This window comes from Heterocephalus glaber, unplaced genomic scaffold (genome assembly GCF_053883595.1).
Source record: "Heterocephalus glaber isolate CG9 unplaced genomic scaffold, H.glaber_assembly_v1.0 deba00000676, whole genome shotgun sequence".
NCBI classification, from domain to species: Eukaryota; Metazoa; Chordata; class Mammalia; order Rodentia; family Bathyergidae; genus Heterocephalus; species Heterocephalus glaber.
The window spans coordinates 817548-841629 of NW_028258156.1; the positions used below are offsets into that span (position 1 = coordinate 817548).

Below are 24082 nucleotides of genomic sequence, written 5' to 3' on the forward strand. Positions count from 1 at the left end.
CAATACTTTCTTGGCTTTTCACACAGACAGACGTAAATTCCCCAAAGATAGCTGCACCAAATCTCATCCCACTTACACTTTCTAAAATGTGAAAGGCATGTCTCCCAGGGAGAGGTAAGTTCTACATCCATATCTTTCACCCCACCAGGTAACTCAATGAGGGCTGTGATTGCTCTGACCAGTGGACCATGTGGAAGTGATATGTGACCTCTAAGACTGGGTCATAAAAGGATATAGCTTCTGCTTGTGTGTCTGTCTGTTACCTTGGACTCTATCCCTGGGGACTCAGCCATCCATCATGCTGGCAGGAACTCAAATTAGCCCACATACCAAGTCTACACAGCAGGACCCATATGGAGAAGACTAAGGTCCCTGTTGACCATTAGCAGCACCTGCTGGACAGGTGAATGAAAGACCTTCCAGATGATTCCAGGCCAGACATTTGAGTGGGCACACGCACCTTCCTTGCTGTTTGTGGTCCACATGCCTGGCCTATCCAATCCATGAGCATAAGAAGTAGTTGTTTTAGTTATACCACTATATTTTGGAAGTAATTTTTTAAGAAGCCATAGTATCTATAACATCATTTATAGTCATGTCTGAAAAAAGTTTGTTTTCTTTTTTGGTGCTATAGGCTATGTAACTCCTAGTATTTTACTTTCATGGTAACAGTCATTTTAGGAAAGAGACTAAATTTCTTTTACTGGTTAACCCATGGTACATTATTACTTGAGTAGTCTGTAGGTTAAATCATGGCCCCTTACATAAATAGGTGCAGTTTGATATATATCATAATTATTCTCCAGGCCAACCCTGATCTCTTTGCTAAGTTCTGTACCTGGGTTTTGAGCTGCCTCTGTAATATCCACATGTATATTCTGCAGGTAATATAGCCTCCCAGGACAAAAACCAAATTTATTTTCTCCATGTCATTTGTCCCTGTTGCTCTAACAGCACCATTGTCTGCTACATAATTTACACTGGAAACCAGGGGGAGATATTGAACTTCATTATCCCACATTTCTGGATGCACAGGGACAGTGTCATTGAGTCTTGTTGCTTTCTGTACTATATCCCCATCTCCTCCCTTTGGCCCAGTCTCATTTCAGCTGGCTCCATCCTCTCTTGGCTGTAATCTTATTCATCCATGGTCTCCTGGATCCTTCTCCATGCAGGCTACTAAAATTTTCTTTTCAGAACACAGCTCTGTCACTCCCTTATTGAAAAATATTTGGTTGTTTAGAGGGTGAGTCTAGGATGATTTGTATGCTGTTCAGAACTCTTCTCAACTGGCACTCTGCTCACTTTTGCTTTCTTTTCTTTTTTAAATTAATAGGCTTAAAAAAAGAACAATTTAATACTTGCAGGAATATGCATAGAAAGTACTGAGCGTTCTCATCTACCCCTTCATTCTGCCTTCCAGTCTTCCCTTTATTAACCTCTTGCATTAGTCTGGTACACTAGTTACAATTGATGAACTGATATAAGTACATTTTTTTAATATCTAAGGTTTGTGGTTTACTCTCTGTGTTGTATATTCTGTGGGTTTTGACACACATATAATGACATGTATCCACTATTATAGTATCACAGAAATATTCTTGCTGCCCTAAAACTCCTCTGTGCTTCTCACATATCCATCCCTTTCCCCATCTTCTAGCTACCACTGATCTTTTCCCTGTCTCCATAGTTTTGCCTTTTCAAATGTGTAGTTGGAGTCATATAGTATGTCACCTTTTCAGGTTGGCTTCTTTCACTTACTGGTGTGCAAGTTTCCTCCATGACTTTGGTAGGCTTGATAATGCATATCTTTTTATTACCAACACCCCATTGTAGGGATGAACCACAGTTTATTTTTCCACTCACCTACTGAAGAATGTCTTGATGGCTCCCACGGTATGGCAATTATGAATAAAGCCACTATAAGTGTTCATGTGTAGGTTTTTGTGTAAACATAAGTTTTCAACTTATTTACTCTTTAATGTAAATTTACATTTTGAGTAGATAATATATTAATGTAGTTCAGAGGTTAAATGAATTAAAAAGATTCAAACTAAGAAATCCTCCTCCTCCCATCTCTACCTATCTGGATTCCTATCTTCTGTATCCTTTTTTATTAATTTTTTGCTCATTCCTCCAAGGGATTATGCAAATGCAAAAAACCAAAACAAAACAAAGGAAACTATGACTATCTAGCTTTACTTTCTCACTCTTTTCTATGAAAGTAGCATATATGAGCTACAATTATTATTATGTAGCTTTCCTAAAAGCACTCCTTAGCATATGTATTTTCTTTTCTTTTAAGGTTTAAGGAGTGACAACTTTCTATAAAAACCTACTTAGTCCACATCCATTCTATGATATTTTAAGCACTTGTATCCTGAACTTTCCCCAGAACTTCATACTCCAACATTGAGGTCCCAGGAACTCATTTGCTGAGGATAACCACATGCCAGAGTCATTTTGATTACTTATCTGCCCGCTTACACTTCCAGCTGGTCCACCCTCTTAGGCTGTCTTCCTTCCACCTGGTCCACTCACCTACCCCCCTCTTCATCCAGTCTCATCAGTCAGCTCCATCCATTCATCACCTACCATATATCAAGTCCACTTACTCAAGTCCAGAAGAATAAGAAATAAGATCCTTCAGAGATCCACAGAGATCAGAAATTATGCTGCACCTTTTTGTTCAGCCACACAGAAGATTGGAACATCTTAATTTTATATTCTTTGTTTCTCTTGTGGATACTGAGTTTTTAACAGCTTCTTTTTGGGTTGCAAGGTAGGATGGGCAAATATGTATTTAGTTCTGAAAACTCTTTCCTCTTTGAAGGTATCACTGAACCTCACTTCGACTTCACTCCAGGTGAATTTCCTCCCTCTGAGTGGGGGAAGGTGGAGGAAGCAAATGATTTCCTGGATTACTGTGTGCTCTGCATGTGTGTATATGTGTGTATGTGTGTGTGTGTGTACACCTGTTTGTGTATGCATCCCCATGGATGGTGTAAGTCTATTCTTACATGATTGAACCTTCTATTTAGAAAAATGTTGAACCAATATTAGAATATTGTTCCAGAAAACCAATTGTTCCAGAAAAATAGCTAAACTTTGTATTTCTTTTACTTGGTGCCCAAGAGGCTAATTATACCATAGTTTATGGAGACAGAGAGAACTCTTGATAGCAAAGTTAGATATGATACATAATATTTTTAAGAGTATGCTATTTGGTATTAAATCTCATCACCATTGTTTTCCTTTTTTTGAAAGTCAATTTTAATTTATGTCCCTTTTCCACTGCACAAAGCGCTAAGAGGACACAGTATCCTCAAGGAGGTTATCTAAATTTTATGATTCGGAGCATGCTCTTGGAGGATCATTTCGCTTTTCCTCACCAATGAAAATATTTTGAGAACAGAAGATAAAGAATTAGTGATGCCGGGGATTTAGCTCAGTGGTTCTAGCACCTGCCTTGCAAGCGCAAGGTCCTGAGTTCGATCCCCGGTACCAAAAAAAAAAAAAATTAGTGATGACATGGTAGCACTGTGAGAAAAGTTGTTCAGATGAAGGCTATATATGTGGTATGTGTGATTATGTGGGGAAAGACCTGACTTAATTTTGAAGGCTATTTCTTACAATGGCAAAGTGCAAATCATTCTCGGACCTGACAGAGTGAAATGGAGCTCATGGCCTCTGTTTTTCTGTTTTTTTGTTTTCTTTCTTCAGTGTCAGGATTAGGGGCCACATAGAAGTGTCCCCCTAACTTCCATGAGATCTTGGCTGAGCAGAGATTGTCTATCCAGCATGTCTCCTCCCAAAACTATTCCTGACCCCAGGGCTCTGCATTGCTCAGCCCCAAAGATCACTTAAAGCTTCAAGGAACTGCAAAGCAGTTCTTCTAAAATGTAGTTAACCATGTTGCCCTTTAACCTTGACACCTTTGTTAGTCTTTACTTAGATTGATGAACTTTAAGGACATATAATCAGTCAAACAGCAGGCAAGACATTAATGTAAAAAAAATTAAAATAAACAAGCAAAAACCCTCATGAGCAATGGTGCTTGGAATTGCAATTTTCCTAAAACTAAAGCTGTTTCTCTGAAGCATCCCATTTTCCCTGCCTGTTCTCCTCACTCCTTAAGGAGTTTGGCTGACTCATCAACACATCCCACAGTGGTTTTCACTGGTGGTGCCAGGGTTGTGTTCACCATCTGAGTACAGTAGGAAAGGCACAATGGTTGCATTTCATTAACTGAAATGCCTATTGTGCGAGTGTGTATTCCCCTTTCACTGGGTGATGCCCAGAAATAGTGTGTGCTGGAACGTGGGTGGCGTTGGCTCTGGCATGAAGCTGATCTTGCTTTTCACTGTCGACCCAATGCCACAAGACAATAAAGGGCTTGCTCTGCAGAATAATTGTTTTTGTCTTTGTATGTAGGGCCTTTCCAAGGCTCGCCTTTTCTGTCCTCCATCTTGGCAGGTGTCCCCCTGCAGATGTGAGAATGGCAAGCTCTGGACAGGCAATTCCTTTAAAACCTCATGACTCAGCAGTTAGGCAGTGCTGGCATTTGGAAGTATGCCTCATCATGATCCCTCCCTGCTTGGGGCATTTTTGGATGACGTGGCTTTGGCACCTAGAAGTAGCATTGGCTGATGGATTTGTTTTATGAAAGATAGAGTGTGAGTACCCCTGGGGCAGCAAGACAAATGCTCATCTCTTTCCCCGGGTTACTTCTAATACCTGGAGCTGACAACCAAACCACCTTTGTAAAGATCCATCCAAGTATTGAACACGTTTTTCTTTCTTTTTCTTTTCTAATAGAAATCTAGCTAGGACTTTGACTCGGAGCACTAAATTGTTTTTGCTACGCTGAAAGATTTCATATGCTTTTTGAATATTTTTCTCTGTTGAAACCTCTGCTACCTCAAATCCCGCTTCTCTGCTCATTAATAATGTGGCAGTTGTCAAGATCGGCGAATTTTATTTACAAAAAGACTGCTTGTGGAGTTCAGGTTCTAGATGACTGGCTTTATAAAGTTTAGCTAATTACATCTTGTTTAAATGTTCCTTAGTTTGTGAGATTTGTTCTCAAACTGGGATTTTAAATAACCAATCTTGTGAGACTAGTGTGTTCATCCCTTCCCACCCTACCCCCAAACCCCAGAGGTGGTTGTGATTAGCAGATTTAAAACACAATGGAGCAGGCCTGAATAGCTCTCACAGAGGGCCCTTGTTAGCCCAGGCTTCTGTGGTCCTTGACAAAGAGGCTGCAAGGCACACGTGTTACAGGCTCCCTAAGGTTCCCTTGCTTGTGAGAGGGATTTGGCTCTTTGGCTTTCAAGCTGGGGCTTACGACAGGCTGATTTGGCCCATCTGGTGCTTGGGGATCCCTTCCTTCCTCATCATTCTGAATTTGGCCTGAAAGGTGTCAGGTTGGCTGCATATATTTTGAACTCCCTCAAGAACCATCTGGTCTTTTTAATTCCATGTGCCACATTTTTATCAGTCAGCCCTTGTTGAGCCTTTGCAGTTAGTTCTGTGCCGCAGTGACATCATAGTAGCTCCTTTAGCTGCACAGTGGAGACCTCCCTGGGCCATGAACACACATTGGACATCCCCATTTCTGGTTTTTTTAAGGCTCTTAGTTCTGTCTGGAATACCTCCACGCCGGACCCATTTTTCAATATCAACTTCAATGTTACTCCCTTGCTAAAGCCTCTGACCAAGTAGATGTGTTCCATCTTCCCTTTGGCCTTTATTATGCTCCCTTAGACCTTTGTAAACCATCCATCCATCCATCCATCCACCCATCCACCCACCCACAAAAAAGAATTATTGATGCTTACTATTTTCCAGTCTTAGGATATGTCATTTAACTAAACAGTAAAGATATTCCCCTCCCTCATGGAGCTTACATTCTAATTGAGTGAGATAGCATGCATAAAAAGGCACCTGTAAGAAATAATATTTTAGAAGGGGATAAAGGGAATGGAATGGGAAAAAGAAAAGCCAGAACAGGAAAGGACTGATCAGAGGAGTGGGTGAGATGCTGTAAGTATGAAATGGACGGGCTCAGTGACATTTATGGGTCATCATAGTGGTTATAGTAATTTGTGTGCATGTCTTTTTTCTTTCCTAAGCAAAGAACAGGGACTGGCTAACCTCACTGCTTTTCTCTTAGCAGCTCTTGGCATAAAATGCCTTGACTATAGTGGGTAATAATTGGTAAAACAAAAATAAACACATAAAAATGAATTTGAGGACAAATCAATAAAGCTATTTACTATTTTTACTTTTTCTTGTCTATAAAAAGCCTTTATGATAAATCTATGCCTAAGAAGCTGCCATTCCTTCCTGATTTACTCATTCTTTTTAAGAGAAAATTTGTCATGGTCTCATCAAGGACAGTGTATTGGAAAGTCTTGATTAATGCCTGTGTTGGCTAGCTTTTTTTTCTACAGTACTGGAGATTGAACTCGGGATCTTGCGCTTAGATGAGATAATTAACTAAAATAGGCTCACAGTTTTGGAAGTTTCAGCCCGTGACTGATTGGCCCCATTGCCTTGGTCTGGTGAGGCAGCTTATCATGGCAGGAACATGTGGCAGAGAAAGCTGTGTACATCAGGAAGCAGGGAGCAAAGAGGAAAGAGGAAGAAACTGGGGTCCCACTGTCCCCTTCAATGCCACACCCCAGTGACCTAGTGACCTCCCACTAAGCCTCACCCCTTCAAGGCTCCACTACTCTCAAACAGTGGCACCCTGAGGACCAGTGCTTTAACCCATGGGCTTTTGGGGGACATTCAACATCCAAACCATAGAATTCCTAAAATACTTTTTCACACAGAAGACTGCAGTTTTAAGATAGAAACTTGAGCTTCATTTAGGAAAGCACAGAGGAGTAGAGTTATGATTACTACTTTGGCAAGCTTTTTTCTTTACAAGAATCACTTTTAAAAATAAATAATTTTTGGCAACTGAATAAGGGAAAACACTTCAAGAGTATTTTATTATCAACTTGCCACAAAAAAACCCTTCAAGAGTTCCTTGGCAGCCTCCAGACTTAATTGGCCTACAGTTTTCCATGTGTATTAAGTGGTATCACAGTACCTATCAGAGCAACACCTGATGTTAATTGTGTGGGTGAAGAGGTCACCTGACCAACAAGTACCTGTGCTACATGGCATTTCAGTTCTTACCTGAGGTTTAGAAATTATGGGGAATCAATGCAGAGTAACTTTGTGAGCTGTATTCAGTTGATATAGCTGTATTGAAGTTTTTAAAAAGGACTGGGCATGGTGCACATTGCTAATAGCAGCTACCCAGGAGACTGAGGCAGTAAGATTATAAGTTCAAGCACAGCCTGAGTAATTTAGCAACTTAGCAAGACTGTCTTTCAAAATAGAAAGGTCTGGAAATGTAGCTTAGTGCAAAGGCCTTGGGTTCAATCCCTATTACTGAAAACAAATACAAAAGCAAAGATCAAAATGTGTGTGCCAAGGCCAGGGATTTAGCTCAGTGGTTCTGCCACCTGCCTCGAAAGCGCAAGGTCCCAAGTTTGATCCCTGATACCAAAAAAAAAAAAGTGTGTGCCACATGCTTATGGGATGTGAGAGTCAGGAAGGTTCCAGGGTCACCGAGCACTCCTGCCCAGTCCCCTCGGGCCACCATGTGGGGAGGGAGAAAAGAAGGACAAGCAGGCCAGGACTAAAGTGGTTATCTCTGGTCCCTAAGCTCTTCCTCATTTTGTCCCAACTCACTGACCAGTTTTATTGTTTATGCTTCTATGCAAGAGTTTGTATGAAGGAAGGGTTCTGAGATTAAAAATACTTTGAAGAAATAGTTTGTTCTAAAGTAGCTCCTTCCTTTTTCAGGTAAAGACACAGCAGCCTGAGGAAGATAAGACATACATACCTAAGTGGTTTGTACTGCAGCAGCCACAGCAACTAGAAATATACTTTCCTGGGACAGTTTCCTTATGTGCCTCCCTTGCTGCCTTAGAGTGAAAATCCAAATGGGACAGACAGGAAAGCACTATTCACAAGAGAGTTTACACTGTAATGCAGTAGTTTGGTGTAAATATTATCATCATTTCCCATTCTCTACCTCTACTGCAGTCACATAAGTTCCACGAAGCCATAAAGATCACTGCAGGGGCTCAGGGGACCTCTCTTCTTTAGACAAAACATTCTCCCTTTTATCTTCTTTCTATGTCAGGCTTCTGGGTAAGGTTTCTCTTGAAGCAAGAGCTCTGTAACTTCAAAAAAGTTTCAAAAACCACTGATCTGGGAGGATTTTTGCAAATGAGAATAAACAGCTGTGCTCCTTTGAATTGCTGGTGGGAGTCTGTGACTATGGAGATGACCAGCCACAAAGTGTTCTGGACAATCATGTGCTGAATACCTGGTTCAAAGGGATCACATATACGGAAGTACCTGAATAGGTTAGCTTGAATCAGAGGGACTGAAACTCACCATGGAAGCCTTTGAGCTGCATTAAGATTTTTTAAAAGCTGGATATTCCCAAGGTCTTTTATTTTTTGGCTCTGTAACTCTGTATGATGGTCCTGTGTGTGTACCAAGGTAGATACTTCAGTGGTACCTGATAGATCATGGTTCTTTCTTCTCTGTCTTCACTTTTTAGTGCACTTATATTTCAATCGACCAAGTTCTGAGGACCCATGCCATAGTGATAAGCAGACCTGCCTGGCTGTGGGGGGCAGAAATGGGAGCTAACGAACATGGAGTGTGCATAGCCAATGAAGCCATCAATGCCAGAGAACCGGCCGCTGAGACAGAAGCCTTACTGGGGATGGATCTGGTCAGGTACTACGTGGTGATTTTCAAAAAAATAACTGCCCAGAATATGTTGAAAATGGGTACAAGATTTATTTCTTCCTAAACCTCATATTTTGTAATGTAGTTCTCCTAAAGATGATGTATACCTTTTGATGGGAAAAAAAGAATAGATTACAGTGGAATATTATTCAGCAGCAAAAATTGAATACTGCTATGTGCTACAACATGATGACCTTGAAAACATAAGTGAAAGAAACCAGACACAAAAGTCACACACTGTATGAAATATACAGAATATGCAAATCCATAGAGGCAGAAAGTAAATTAATAGTTCCTGAAGTTGGGGTGGGAATGAGGGAATGAACAGTGATTCCTAATGGGTATGGGATTTCTTTTTAGGGTATTGAAATAGTTTAAATTCAGATCATGGTGATGGTTGCACAACTTTGTGAATAGGCTAAAACTCACTGAACTGTATAGTTTAAATAGGTGAACTTTATGGTATTTGAAGTATGAAAAAGATATATACAAATATGTAAAATAAATAAAAGAGCAGAGATCACTTTCTTCCCCTGCTGCATCTCAGTTGTCTTTTCCTCCTTTCCTTCCCCTCCCAGACACCGTGAACCAGAAAGAGCAGCATGTAGAAGCTGGATGAGGCAGGGATCTTCATCTGTTTGTGTACTTGTACCACAAGCCCTGGGAACTGTGTGCTTGGTGCGTAATAGGTGATGAATAACTGAATTTTGAGTGAAGGACTAAAGTAGAGGGTGGAGTAGAACAACACAACCTTCTGAAATGACTTTAAAAAAAAACTGAAGCAGTGAAATGGAATCCTAACATAGCTGAATGAAGATCAGGCTGAGCTGAGGTGTTGGCTCTTAGTGTGGGTATACCAAGTTACACCCCTTCCCTGGGCCAGCTTCCCTTCTGTTTTCAGTTGGATGGCTTCTGAGCACCCTTCCAAAATGAACTTCCTTGAAAAGGAATTGAAGGTTTAACGTTGGTTTCGTAGGGGGAAATTACACATTTAGACAGAAGCCTGTGTGGTCACTACTTCTGTCACTCAATGCATGGCTTTGGTAGGGACCCCAGTTAGGTAGCATGTTGCCTTTATGCCTTGTTATTCCTGGTTTTTATACACTTGGTGCAATCGCTTCTCGGCCTTTTGGCTAAGATCAAGTGTATATACTCACTGCAATATTACTGAACTGGGAAAAAGGCAGAAAAATTCTCTTATTTACACCCAGTTTTTTCTTAACTAATAGAATATAAGAATAACAAGTTTTCAATTTAGGTTTTGATTGCTCTTCCAGTATTTTTTTTACCTTTGTACTTAATAGAAATTCTGAAAATGAAGAATTAGTAATGAAAAATATGCCTTTGAAATTCCTCATTTATAACCTGTGTTCTGAGTTATTGTATTTTCAGTCTGGGACTTACAGAATGACAAAAATCACCGTTTTGACAGTTAACTTCTAAAGGATGATGGAAGAAAATGCTTTTATTCTTCCAACCCTCAGTTTATCTTTTCAAGATTATCAACCAATAATGCAACAGGGTTTTCATGAATATCTACTTTTTGCTGGACTCTGTGGCATGTGAAGAAGCTCAAAACTTCAAAGGGATTTTAGTCTTGTTGTAGGGAAAAGACAGAAAATTGAGCAGTGCAGATTTTATGGACAATTTAAGGGATGACAGTAGGGGAGAGGAGACTCAAAGTGAGGAGATGTGATGTCACATGAATGTCAGAGTTCCAGGCTGCGGCCCTCAGTGAACACAGCTGGACGTTCAGTTTGCCATGGACTAAGCACATTTGGGATGGTGGGGGGAGGTGTGTTTAACTTGGATCTTCAAGACTGAAGGATGTAGACAGAGAAGGTATATTTGGCACATAATTGGTATTGTGATAGATAGCAAGGTCTGGAATAATAACAGCTGTCCAGAGGAGATGACAGGGTGAGAACTGAACCTTAGTTATTTAAGTCCATCTCCTTCCCTTGCTAGCCTGTCTGGCTCTTGCAATGAAAAGGGTGTGAAGAGGACCCATCATGGGCAGATTCCTGGAGGGAGGTGGGGTGCAGGTATCTGTACCTTCAGTGGATCTTGGTGTTGAACTTCTGGTTTCAGCTTTAAACCAGCTATAATTAGTTCACCCAAGCCTTGTCAGAATGTAAGAGGCCATTTCATATCAACCAAGTCCTACAGGTGACTCCTGATCCAGAAGTCCTCCTGTATTAATTTCCAGGAAGCTCTACAAACCTTAGTTTGAGCAGCTAGGTTCTGGAGCAGTGGTTGTGAAGCCAGGTGTGGTACGGGAGCCTGTTAGAAATGCAGATTCTCAGGCCCTACTCCACCCTTAACTGAATCTGGCAGTCTGTTTTAACCAGCCCTCCTAAGGTGACTGATGCACAAAACAGGCTGAGAAACATTGCTGTAGGAGGAACTTGTTGTGGGTTGGTTACATTCCCTCAATTTTGGGCTCAGAATCTCTCTAGGTATTGCTGTCAGAGGTACCTCTATTTCCTCTGCCCTTGCTTGTCCTGATAGGACATACTTCTTTCCTGGACACCTCCTGTGAGAGTGGACTATTTGTGTTTTACACTCTACTTCAGTTCTGTTTTGGACTGTGGCTGATGATTAAGAGAACACAGCATTTTCCCCGTAGGTACCCCAGTCCTTTGTGCTTTCCATCCACATGCCCAATCCAATTGTGGTTCAAAGAGACATCAGTGAATGACAGTAGCATTTCAATAGGCACCGACCTTAAAACTGAGGTACAAACTGTGTGCTTCTTAGAGGTTTGGGGGAATGCAAGCCTTAGGCAATACTGCTTTTAAAATTCATTTCCAGTGACATTGATGGTAAAAGCCAAGTTTTGCCTGTTACTTGTTTTTGTTTTGTTTTGTTGCTTTTGATCCACAGATTTCTGTGAGAGTCTGACAACTAGTCCTTTATTTATTTATTTATTTATTTATTTATTATTTTTGCCAAGAAAAGGCATATGAACACATACAGACATTTTCACATCTTTTATGAGATTGGTTTCAAGTATCAAGCTGCTGACAGGAGCTGATGAAAAGATGGAAATTTATTTTCTCCATGTCAAGGTGTCTCTTACAATCCAAGGTCTGTTTGTCATGATAGTATGTCCTTCATATATGTGAGGACCAAGAACTTTGGGAACCCACTGGTCAGTGGTATGCTGGAAATGTCTAATACTCAGCTCGGGGTGGGGGTAGGCAGCCCTGATTTGTGGCCTTTTCCAATTCCTGTGGTGTAAATCCTCCCGCCATGACAGATTTCAAGTTACCACTGCCTTAACAACTGGCTCGCAATCCCTGAAATGTAAGCCTCTCCTCCCAAGCTGGCACCAGGTTAGCAGGTCACCACACTCTTTCAGTTTTCTCTGTTTCTTCTTTCTTTTGCATAACTGCTGTAGACTCATTTTTGCTGCTCCCATTTGTATTTAATATTAGTACTAGAACCCAGGCAATCTCAGCATTTCAGAACATCTTATAATTCTGAACATATCCCGTCAGTCCCTCAGCACATTAAAAAACACAGCAGTCCTTGAAAAGAAGCCAGTGTGAAAATTTGGAAAGTCTGCAGTTTGTCTTTAGATTGTTAGTGAATGTGAGAACTCACAGGTGGTTGGAAAGGAGGCCTGGGTGAATGTCTGTAGGAGGATTTTCGTGTACATGTACAGTTAGGATTTTCCTAACATTCTGGGAAGACGTGCTTTCCATGTATTATTTCATTTAATTCTCACAACAACCTAATGAAGTAGATGTGCTTACCTACATTTGGTGGACGAAGAATCTGGAGCTTAGGGAGACTAAGAGACTTGCCAAAGGCTCAGGGCTAGAAGGTGGTGAGCCAGGGATACCAGACCTGCTGACCCCGGGTAGGAGGCAGCACACTCCATATTAAATTGCACTTTATTTCTCTTAATGAGACAGGAAGCTCAAGACTCCGAGAGATGGAGATGAATCAAAAAGCTTCATACATTCTTCACCCTGTCAAAAGACAAAGTGACAATACATTTAGTTTTAGGAGGTCGAGTTGGCATTCATTCATGTTGCATGAATCATTGCAGCCTTAATTCTACAAAATAGAATAAGACCTCCCACCAGGTAAAAGTGGAATAGCGGATTTTATAAAGTGTAAAAAATGGAACAGAACAATAGGAAAAAATCAATTGGTTACCATTAGGTCACTTCATGTTACTTTTTTGCTGATTTAAAACAGGAGGGACTTCCTTATTGTGTTGACCAAGGTAGACTGGATTTTTTTTTAAACTAGTGTGTTGTGGGATTTCTCTCCTTCCTTAATGCTTCACTTTGATTATGGGGCATTTAGCATGAGTGACTCTTTTGGACTCTTCAGATCTATTGGGGTTTAGTGCAGGACCTCAGTAGAAAACAATAATTCCATAATTTTAACATCTCAAACTATCTACTTCATCTGCTTATCACTTTAACATCTACTTACCACCTTTCTTTGTCTGTTTTGGCTGCTATAACAAATATGCTGTAGACTGTGGGGTTTAAATAACACATTTATTTCTCAGTTCTGGAAGCTGGGAAGTTCAAGGTCAGGATACTAGCAGATCTGGTGTCTGGTGAGGACTCATGTCCTTGTTTGTAGATGGCCGACTGCTCTTCGTGACCTACATGGCAAACAGCAGAAGAGGGTGGGCTCTTTTTGTTGTTGTTGTTGTTTTTGAGAAAGGGTCTTGGTATGTAGTCCAGGCTGGCCTTGAACTCCCTGAGACTCTCTTGCCTCAGCCTTGAGAGCGCTGGAGCTGCCATGCCTACCTCCAGTCTCTTTTCTTATAGGAGCTTTAATCCCATTCTGAGGGCTCCATCCTCATGACCTAGTTCTTCATGACCTCTCAAAGGCCCCACCTCTAAATATCATCACACTGGGGATTAGGTTTCAACATAGAAATTCTGAGGGGGACACACATACCAGTTCACAACATTACCTTCCTGCTTCCAACCCTCTGACTAAAGGCTGGGAATCTTCTAATATCCAAAAGGCCATAAACTCAGAGAGGCCTTGTAGACTTATCGATTGTGGGGAGGAAGGAAAGTAGTTTCTAGCTGAATCCTATAAGACACCAGGCCCATCCCATTAAGGGGAGGGGTAGTGAGTATTTTCATTTTCTCCAGGGCAACAATTATATGTCCACAGAAAATTGAGTTCTAACTTAGTTTAATTTATATGGGATAAAAAGGGATCGGATCCTTCTAGTCCAGCAATCAGAGTTCTTAAACAAAGATGCAGATATTTCTCATCTTCTTTAGTGAGATGTATTGACCTTTCAGGAACTGGCAGGATGAGCTTGACATACCTGTGAGAAGGTCACGGACCCAAATAAAGATGTTCCTGTAAAACTAAGAATTGAATTCAGGAACTTCTGAGGCTCAGATCCAGAACAACCCAGACAAAGCACACACCTTGGAAGGGTTTGAACTGCACAGAAAGTAGATGTCAGAGTGAGACTGTAACCTTGGCCCATTTAATTTCATTCTTTCTGTGTCCTGGTTCTGCTTGGGCTAAGGCAAAGTGAAGTTAACCACTGGGGCTATCAAAGAGTTGTTTGCAATTGGAATCATACACATTGACCCCATCTGGGAGGTGAGAAAGTTGGGAACATCTTTTAGTTGTTGGGTGACATGTGTAACCATATGATTGGTTGACCATAGGCTGCTCTCTGGCATCTCCTCTATGCCCAGTGTGGTGGGCTTCAGCTCCATCTCTCAGTCTCAGGTGGAGAGTGTATAACTATGCTGTTCTTCATGACCTGTGTACTTTGGAGAGGGCAAGCCTGGCCTCACCTTGTGGCCAGGAGACCAGGTGTGAGTATCTTTTACTCAGATCAGTCAGAGTCATGTGGGTGAAAGGAGTATCTTTTACCCATATCAGTCAGAATTATGCCTCTAGGTGGGTGCTGAGGTCCTACTCTGTCTGGAGGACATCCAGATCAGGGTGGAAGCCAAGTGTAATAGCGGTCTCAGTGGAACATAAGCAGGCAACATCAGGAGAGAGAATTGGAAGCTACAAAAGAGAAATCTCAAACTCCAAAAATCTGGCTGTTGGACAAGGCCAGGTATCCATGTGTTCCTAGCACATGTTCATAGGGGTCACCTAGTGCTGTGTGAAGGGACTCGGGCAGGGGTCTGCCTGGAATGTGTTTATGAGTTCTTGTGACTAGGGCCCCTGCAGAGTGCACAGCTCTGGGTGATGAGATGTCTCACGGCATACTTGTTTGGTCCTTATACTCAAGATAGTATGAGCACTTGCTTTTGCTACTACCCCTTGGAGAAGATTACATTGCCAAGGGAAAAGTCTACTTAATTTGATCTTTCGATGGATTCATTGCTTTTTTCGTGTAGATGAGTAATGTGCCAACATTGTAACAAGATTTGAAGGGGCATATCTCAGATAGCAGTGTGGAAACCCAGTTATCATGCTCATGGGACACAAAAGCATCTGGTTTATTCTTTTATCACTCTTCTAAGGCCTTAGGATCTTTGTAAACTGGACTTTGTAAATCCCAGCTTTGTAACCAAGTCTTCTTAAATAAGCTAAAAATGAAAAATGTCAAATGGATTTGTACATAGTGATCTGATTAAAATAATAAGCCTGTTACAAGACTAAATCCATGGGTTGTAGTTACATTAGCTTTTCTTCTCTATGGCAGCACAATGGAATCAGGAAGTATTAAACTGTTGAAAAATTCACCAGGAAGAGGCTTATACCACCATCTCAGTAGCTGTTGTCCTTGTGTTAAGACTTTAGCTCTTGCCAGTAGAATTATAATTTGAATGAACAGATGAGTAAATGAACTGAGTATATATCATGTGCCATCCTCTTTCATATCAGTCCAAGAGGGGAGTAGTATCATTTTACTTTATCAAGAAGGAAATAAAAAGTTGGAAGATCACATTACTTAAGACTGTACTGCCAGTGAATGGCAGAAGCAGAGCTAGAAACTGGGTCTCTTTATCTCTGAATCATGTATTTCTCTGCCACAATGTTCTACCTCCTGAAATGTCCTTACCACACTTTCTTGATTCTAGGCAGTATTGCTACATAGTCTCATGTTCATTATCTCATAAAACCCATTCTCATAGCAGCTCAATGAGATAGGCACTTATTGTATAGGTGGCATAAAACTGAAGTTCAAATATATTATGTAATCTGCCTAGTGTCACTTAAAGGGCGGTGATCTATGTCTTACTTAAAGAGTTTAGTAATTAGAAGGGCCAGGGAAGATGGATGTCTCACTTCAGAAGGAATTTATGTTCTTTTGATAACTGACACTGTTAACCACACCAATAGATGTAGGCTGATGGGTAGGAGGGAAATATGTAGAAAAGGGATTGATCATGTCCTAATCAGCCACCCATTCCTAATGAGATCTCTGAGCAAATTATATGCATACAGGACAATGGTCAGTAAGCAGACACTTTTATTACTAATTGTCTTGGTCTATTCAGGCGGCTTTAACAAAACACCATTGAAAGGATGGCTTGTAAACACCATAAATAAATTGCTTATAGTTCTGGGAAGTCCAAGATCCAGGTGCCAACATTCTGCTGTGGGACCATTTTCCAATTCATGGGTGGTGCCTTCTTGCTGTGTCCCCAGATGGTGGATAGAGCAAGGCAGGATTTAATCACCTCCCAAAGGCCCCACTTCCTAATACCATCATATTGAGTGTCAGAATATAAACACATGAATTTTCAGTGGACACAAACAGGTCATAGCAGAAACTAAAATACCTGCTGTAGTATAGTGGCGACCAAGGCTGGGCAGGGCAGAGATTTCCTTATGCTTAGGCTACAGTCAGGAAGGGGCATGTGCCACGGTAAAGGGGTCTCACTAAGGGCTAGAGCAGGGCTGCAGGCCCTTAGGAGACAGAGTCAGCAGAGAAAGGAGGGGCTGACCTTCTTTTCTAGAGAGAGAGACCAGTGGCTCCCCATTCTTCTCTCTTCCCAGAAAGATTTCCAAGCATGTTAAACATTCCCATGATTGGTAACTGAATACATGAGACAGGTATTCTCAGTTAAAGTATTGCTGATCAGTTTGCTTATTAGCCTGCATATTTAACATGCTTATACTTGTTGGTGTGCTTTAGGACTCAGCCTTGCCCCAGCCTTTGGTTGCTGTGGTAATAATCAAGTGGTATGAGATGACTGAGGTGCACTTTTCTTCACTGTAGGCTTGGTTTAGAAAGAGGAACAACAGCTAAAGAAGCCTTAGATGTCATCGTCTCCTTGTTGGAAGAATATGGACAAGGTGGGAATTATTATGAAGATGCCAGCTCCTGCCAAAGTTTTCAAAGCGCATACCTGATTGTAGATCGTGAAGAAGCCTGGGTGCTTGAGACTGTAGGGAAGTACTGGGCTGCTGAGAAAATCACAGGTGAGCGTGTGTGCAGATGGAAGAGTTGTGAGCACAGTTTCAAGGTTGAAATTTGGCTGGACACATGGCACCAGACCCAGACTTATGCTGATTGCTGACCCTGTCCATGCTGGCTTTCCATGCTCAGGCATATCTCTTACTCGTGGACATCTCTGTCCACATGTGAGCCTGAAGTCTCCAAATTCAGAGTGAAGGAATGTTGACCCAGGGGAATGATGCAGTAAACACTTCATATTTTCTGTTTGCTTCCTGCGAAGGACTCAGTTCTGATCACCAGCAGCTCCATGATCCAAACCATTACACTGTTAGTTGGCCAAGTGGTGGTTCTTTATTCATACTATTATGAATCTCTTCAACAGGGAGTTGTCTGTTGTCACCCTCCAGCCCTGTGCCGGAATCTGGCTGTGAAATAGGAGATTGGATCTGTGTGAGCACTGTTTAATGCCTCGCTGGGCCAACCAGGCCATTTCTCTGTGAGATAATGTTCCTAGAAAAGCAGAGAACTTGGTCATCCATACAGGATTTAGTGTCCATAGAATTCCTCTTGTGTGGCTGGTGCAGCATCTTGCTTCAAAGACACTGGGAAGGAAAGGTTAGAGCTGGGCATGGTGGTCTCAGAGTATCACCTCAGCGCCTTCATATTCTGGATGGAATGGGATCCGGAATGGGAAAAGGGCCTCAAAGAGGACTAAATAGGTGTAAGAGAGAATTGGCCCGGACCCTCCTCTTATATTCCTTAGGACAGGATGATATATACATGACATATGTGCTGCCTTTCCCTCTCCGGTACCTGTGGCAGATATGGCTAGTAGATCACTGCATTCTTCTCTTGTTGGGCTTATACTTGGCCTACGTTTTACTATGCAATCCCTTCCTGTTAATCAGAAGAGTGAAACTTGTTTGCTGTCCCTACCTTATGGGTGTTGGAACCATATTTGACCTGAGTTAGAAGCAGATTTGGTGCATTCACTGGGAGTGAAGCCTGTTGCCTGTGCACAAAGCCCAGTGATCAGTTCGATGGCTACGTTAAACCCTATACAAAGTTGCCTCACTGAGGCAGAGAAATCTGGTCTGTGATTTCCTGGTCAAGCTGTGTGAAGGCTGTGTCTGTTTGGAAGAGGGAGTGGCTTTTCATTTTCACAAGGGTGCAAAATGAGCAGCCACGGGGAGTTTTCCCACCCTTGTCTGCCCCACATACATCTAGCAGAGCCTTGCCTTGTGGTGTTTACAGAACAGAGGCAGCCAGGATGGCCCTTCAGGTCTCTAGCTCCCTTGCAATGCAGGAACTTAAAACTCCTTTATACGCCCTCCTAAGATGAATTCTAAATGCTGAATGGCTCCATCAAGAAGGCCTGTGGGTCATGCTCCAAAGCACTCAGATTGCTTTTGAGTAGAATCTAAGACTTTTTGATCTATAACTGCATTTCAAAAGCTGAGCTTCCCTTCATCATAATAGTTTAAAAAATCTATCTCCACAAAATAAATGTTGTCTTTCACTAAACATTGAAATAAAAAATCTCAGCCATTTCTTGGACTCATTGATTTCATGTCCTCTGATCCCAGTAGCCCATGTGATTGATGGCAGTAGGGTTTAATGCACTCTGTCCTCTAAATGCTGATTCTTGAAAGCAAATGTCTACTATAAATCAACCCTTTAGGAAAATAACATCTGTGGAGTTGTTTACATAAACCTTTATTTTCTTTTTTATTAGCTTAGTATGAATGATGTCAAAATCACTTGCTTAGGCCAAAACTTTTTTTAATTTTTGAATTGTTTATAATTTTAATTTTGTAGTGCCCTATGAAAAAATGAACAGTAAAGGACTATGCCTATCAGCCACTTTTAGAAGTATAAATCAGAGCAAAACATCCTGGGAGAACTTAGTACAACACTGATCCTGCCTCTAGGGACTAGATTTCTGGCAGGAATGGCTTCATTGCATCTTGTAGTTTGACCTCTGTTTCTCTTTCTCACTTTATTCTCCAAGAACCTGGAAGCTCTCAGCATACTCCCTTGGAGCAGCAGCTATGAATGGCCTTTTTGAGCTAGCACTGCTAGGATGCTGTTTTCACTCTGGACAGCATCTTGAAGTTTGAAGGCCAAATCATCCTCTGTATCTGAGCTCATGTTTTATAGAACACATAGCAAGCCTGCCAGCTGATGAGGATTTCTGTCCTAACTCTATCATCGAAGCAGAGCATACCCAGAATGCAGACATTTCTGATTCTGTGTCTCTTTAGCTATACTTCTGTTTTTATGAGAAAAAAAATTCTCATATATTTTTCATGCACACACACGGACACACCCAGACACATACATTTGCAAGTACAGTCTGTTATTTTCAAGCAATTCATTCTCATTTCCACTGTGTTTTTCTAAATATTGAGAACTGGAAAAAAAAAGCTGAATGAAGAAGCAACTGATTTGTATTTTTTAGAAAATCATGTATGTTTGGGCAGAGAATGGTATAAAGTGTTCTTCCAGGTGTAAATGAGTCAAGGTGGGAACAAGGAGCCTATGGATGCTACAGAGCATTCCCATGGAGCAGTTTCTTACAAATTTCTGTCTTATTAGTGCAGTATCTCTTTCAAAGAACTTTTCTCCTTTCTTTTAAATATTACATACTTGGAGTTTATCTAGGTAAAATGAAAAACATCCCATATCTCCTTTTGATTGTAAAACCATGATCAGTAAAGTTGTTGCTCATTTAAAATGTGAAGATACCTGGTCAAGACTGCTCAAACTTTTTAAGAGGTCTTTTGGAAAGAGGACCAAACAGTTTCTTCAAAAGTTTCTTCAAAACTTGAACTGATTCCTCTCTGTACAGTCAGGATTTCAGGGAAAGGATTCTCTTGATTAAGTTTCCATAAATATATTTTCCACTAACTGGGCTTTGCACTTTCTACAGAGGGAGTAAAGTGGATTTGCAATCAACTTTCACTCACCACTAAGATGGATGCAGAGCATCCTGAACTCAGAACTTATGCTCAGAGTCAAGGCTGGTGGACAGGAGAGGACGAGTTCAATTTTTCCCACGTTTTTTCTCCAGCTGATGACCACCTGGACTGCTGTGCAGGCATAGAGAGCTTAGAAAAGCAAGAAGGTGAGTTTGACCCTTATGATTTTCCTTCTTATACCTGTTGTCTTATGGCAATTCCAGAAAACTGGTCTGAACTTCGGAGGTTGAACAAAGAGGAAGAGTAGAGAATAGACTGTAATAACCAACTTGTACCCAAAGTCCCTGGTACGCTGGCAAGAGGGCACCTTGTGCTTATTTTTATATAGTGCTTCCTCATCCATGGAGGTTTCTTGTTTCTATTGATGCCATTTCCCCTTTAATCATCAATGTTGTTCTGTTGTGTTTTGTGATATTTATTGTAGCCCTCCTCAGGGTTCATTATAGACGTATTTGACTTAGTTTTTTCCTCTATTTTTTTGTCTTGCCTATTCTCATTATCTTGCTGGACCATAATGGTAGGTGTGTTATCTTTTGTTCATCTGAGGTTCCTCTTGTGATCCAGCATGGTCCTTTGTTCCATGAATGTTTGTTGGGTCGAACTGTTGTGTTGAATTCTCTTTACAAACATTCTATCTGCCACCCAGTTAGTGATTTAAAAGTCAGAATTCATATTTAAGTAACTGTGTTGACTAGATGGTTTGTTACTTTTGTACCTGAGTATAAACTCTTCCAAAAATCTCTAACATTTTTTAGTTGTACATATATTTAGTAAGCCAAACTTCTGACCATTTAGAACTGGTGTCAGTACACTGTGTCCTGTAGCAGCTGTCTGTTTTGTAAATACAATTTAATTGGAAAACAACCACGCAGTTTCTCCGCTTTGTGTCACTGTGACAAAATACCTGACATAAACAACTTATAAGGAAGAAAGGTTTATTTTGGCTCATGATTTCAGAGGTTTCAGTTCATGGTCAGTTGGCTCATTGCTATTGGGTCTGGGTGAGGCAGGGAACAAGTGGTAAGGAAACTGCTCATCCAGTGACGGAGAAAAGAGAGGTAAGAGGAGGGGAGAAGAGGAGAGAGAGAGACCCTTGCTGTCCCAATATACCCTTTAAGGACATGCCCCCAGTGATTTAAATTCCTTCCACTAGGCCCCATCTCCTGAAGGCTCTACCACCTCCCAGTAGAGCAACAGGCTGGTGACTAGGCCTTTAACACACAAGCCTTTGGGAACATTCAGAATCCAAACTATAGTACTCCTTTTTATTTATGTATTGTTTATGCTTCATGCTATGGTGGCAGAGTTGAGCAGTTGCAACAGGCAAGTTATAATGGAAACAATATGGCCCGTAAACCTAAAATGCTTCCTATCTGGTTCTTTAAGAAAAAGTTTCCTGGTCCTTAATCTAGAAGAATTTGTTAGAACTTTTGCTGTAGAACTTCAGTAATATATTCTGGATGGGAAGGTAAGACAGTATTCATTTTTAAATGGGAACTTAAAAAAGCTGGAAGTTTTTAATTAAAAGAACTAGCTTGATAAAGGTCATTAGATAGTCTTGCCAAAATATCAGCCTGAAATCTGATGAAGCTTTTGAATCTAGCTACAGATTTACAGGAGATACAGAGGATGGAAGAACATACAGAACAACACAAGAAGAACACCATCGGCAGAGTCCAGACTACAGAATACTACAGGAAGAACAACCCTGTTTTTGTGACAAATAAGATACTAGGGTCGGGGGCACTCTGTTCAACACAAGTCTTCCATTTTTAGTCTCCCAGATAGCAGGAGAGGGGAAAAGAAAAGTGAAGGGTAAGGACGTAGGTGTGACCAGGAATTTGAACACTGCATTTCTGCTCACTTCCCATTGGTCAGAACTTGCCACATGGCCAGAACTAGGCACAAGGGAACCTGGGAAATATATTCTGTAGATGAATAATTATGCTCTTAGCTGTAACTGTAGGTGGCTTATTAGTAAAAGGAGAAAGAAGTGGATAGGTTTGGGTTAGCCTGCCACAGTTACATGTGCTCTTTCCATCTCTCCTCTTTTAGAAACCATCACTGTCCAGACGATGATTAACATCTTAAGGGACAAAGCCAGTGGAATCTGCATAGACTCTGAATCTTTCCTCACCACAGCCAGTATAGTGTCTGTCCTGCCTCAGAATGGAAGCTCTCCATGCATTCACTACTTCACGGGGACTCCAGATCCTTCCAGGTTTGTCTGAGGCACAGTCATGGAATCAGAAAGTGTGCACCACCTTGAAAACTCACTCAACAAGCATGAACTAAGTTCCTGACCATGGCTTTTCCTTTGATAGTGAAATCACATTTTTTCAGTCCATCTCAGCACTGGCAGTAGAGCACAAAGAGGTGTGATTAGGTGAAGTGCTGTAGCTCCATCTAATTTGATTGGGTGAAGTGGCTGTAGTCACATAGTATTTATTACAATCACCAAATGAAATTGTTATTTTTAAATTCATCAAATAGTTGTTGAGAATATATGTACTGTGGCCTAAGCACTGTGCTATAGATGTGGGATACAAAGATGAACAAAATGCAATTAGTGAGATACAGAGATGCCCAAATTTATCAGAAAAATCAGTTCCTATAAGTCACTGAACAAAATGGCCTGAAGGAATTATGGGTTAAGGCAACTTTAGGTATTCTTGAAGACATTGTGTTTTAAGGAGTTGCTTTCTGTTCACATACTTCAGTAAAGAGGGAGGATTGCACAGTTGTTAGGAACACAGCCTCTAAAATGGATTTTGAATCCACCCCAGTCACCCAGTGGCTGTTTAAGTAACTTAACCTCTCTAAGCTTCAGTTACTGTAACTGTGCAGGGGCTACTTTCTGTAACTAGACCTTGGCTTTTTATGCTTGTTGGGAGGAACAAATGAGATAACCCAAGTATGTATCTAGTAGCTTTAACTGTTATTTATTAGACCGTCTATGATCTACCAGTCAGAGAGCAGCCCCTCTCCAGTAATGTCATGTATGTCACAGGTCACATTATCAGTAGCCTAGAACCAACCATTCAGTGCTTTCTAAAAATTGTTCACTATTAGAATTATTTGGGAAGAAGTCTTAGAAAAATACACATGCCTTGACCCAAAGCTACTGTGTTAGAATCTTCAAGGTGGACCTTGAACTCTGTAAGGTAAGTCTGATCCTCAACATGAAAAGCTCTGCAAGACTGCCTATTCTGTAGGTTCTCTGGAGCACTTCAGTGCTCTACTGGGCAAAAACTGTAATCATTGTTTAATGTCAGTTAAGCTTTTGAATCTGCTACCAAAGAATCTGCTACTGATAAAATTCATTCCTTTTGAAGCTGAAAATGTTCATTCTCCTGTTATTATTTCAAGAATACGAGACAAGGATGTGTCTAGCCAGGGCACTTTCTCCTGTCCTCTCCTCTCCTCTCCTCTTTCTCTCCCCTCCCCTCTTCCCCTCACCTCCTTATTTTAAATGACTCAGGGGAAAAGTCAAACATTTCTCCTGGCCCTTTGGCCTCATTTTTAAAACTACTGCCAATATCAGTAGATCATCTAACAAGATCTGACTATTGAACTTAGTATAAACTATTCTTAATTTTTTCATTCACTCAGCAAATACTTAGTTACCCACTGAATCACTGCATACCAAATATGCTTCTGGAGTATCAGGGATGAGGTGAGGACAAGGAAAGAAGTCCCATAGATGACATGATGAAGGGGAGAATTTCACTGAGGAAGGAACTCTGAGGGGACCCTGAGGAATGCCAGGGGCACATTGTGGGGAGAATGGGAGTTTACTAGGTGTAAAAAGCAGGAGGCAGAGAGACTGGCATGTGCAATGGCACAGGAGCATGAAAGAGCATGGCACAGGTTATAGGTAGCACAGGTTACA

At 41.2% G+C, this 24082-nt stretch overlaps 2 protein-coding genes and 1 non-coding gene across 6 annotated transcripts in view; 1 reads left to right on the top strand and 2 right to left on the bottom strand.

Moving 5' to 3' along the window:
* Scrn1 (secernin 1) overlaps positions 1-24082 on the top strand; it is a 137396-nt gene that overhangs the window by 28369 nt on the left and 84945 nt on the right. For both annotated transcript variants that reach the window (XM_004839488.4, XM_087206588.1), the window contains exons 3-6: positions 8639-8820; positions 17030-17232; positions 20142-20336; positions 22246-22411. In XM_004839488.4, coding sequence (XP_004839545.2) covers positions 8639-8820; positions 17030-17232; positions 20142-20336; positions 22246-22411 — 746 coding nt within the window. The remainder of the gene's footprint in view (positions 1-8638; positions 8821-17029; positions 17233-20141; positions 20337-22245; positions 22412-24082) is intronic.
* Wipf3 (WAS/WASL interacting protein family member 3) overlaps positions 12644-24082 on the bottom strand; it is a 127732-nt gene continuing 116293 nt past the window's right edge. For 2 of the 3 annotated variants that reach the window (XM_087206586.1, XM_021254078.2), the window contains 2 exons: positions 13288-13465; positions 12644-12812 (listed from right to left, as the gene is read on the bottom strand). In XM_087206586.1, the coding sequence (XP_087062712.1) occupies positions 13356-13465 (110 nt within the window). In that variant the 3' untranslated portion in view covers positions 12644-12812; positions 13288-13355. Of the gene's footprint in view, positions 12813-13285; positions 13466-24082 lie in introns of those variants that run through there. The other variant, XM_087206587.1, reaches the window with a different exon arrangement.
* Positions 15193-15294, bottom strand: LOC147829203 (small nucleolar RNA U13). Its single transcript, XR_015449434.1, has one exon. It is a non-coding gene; the product is annotated as a small nucleolar RNA U13 (small nucleolar RNA).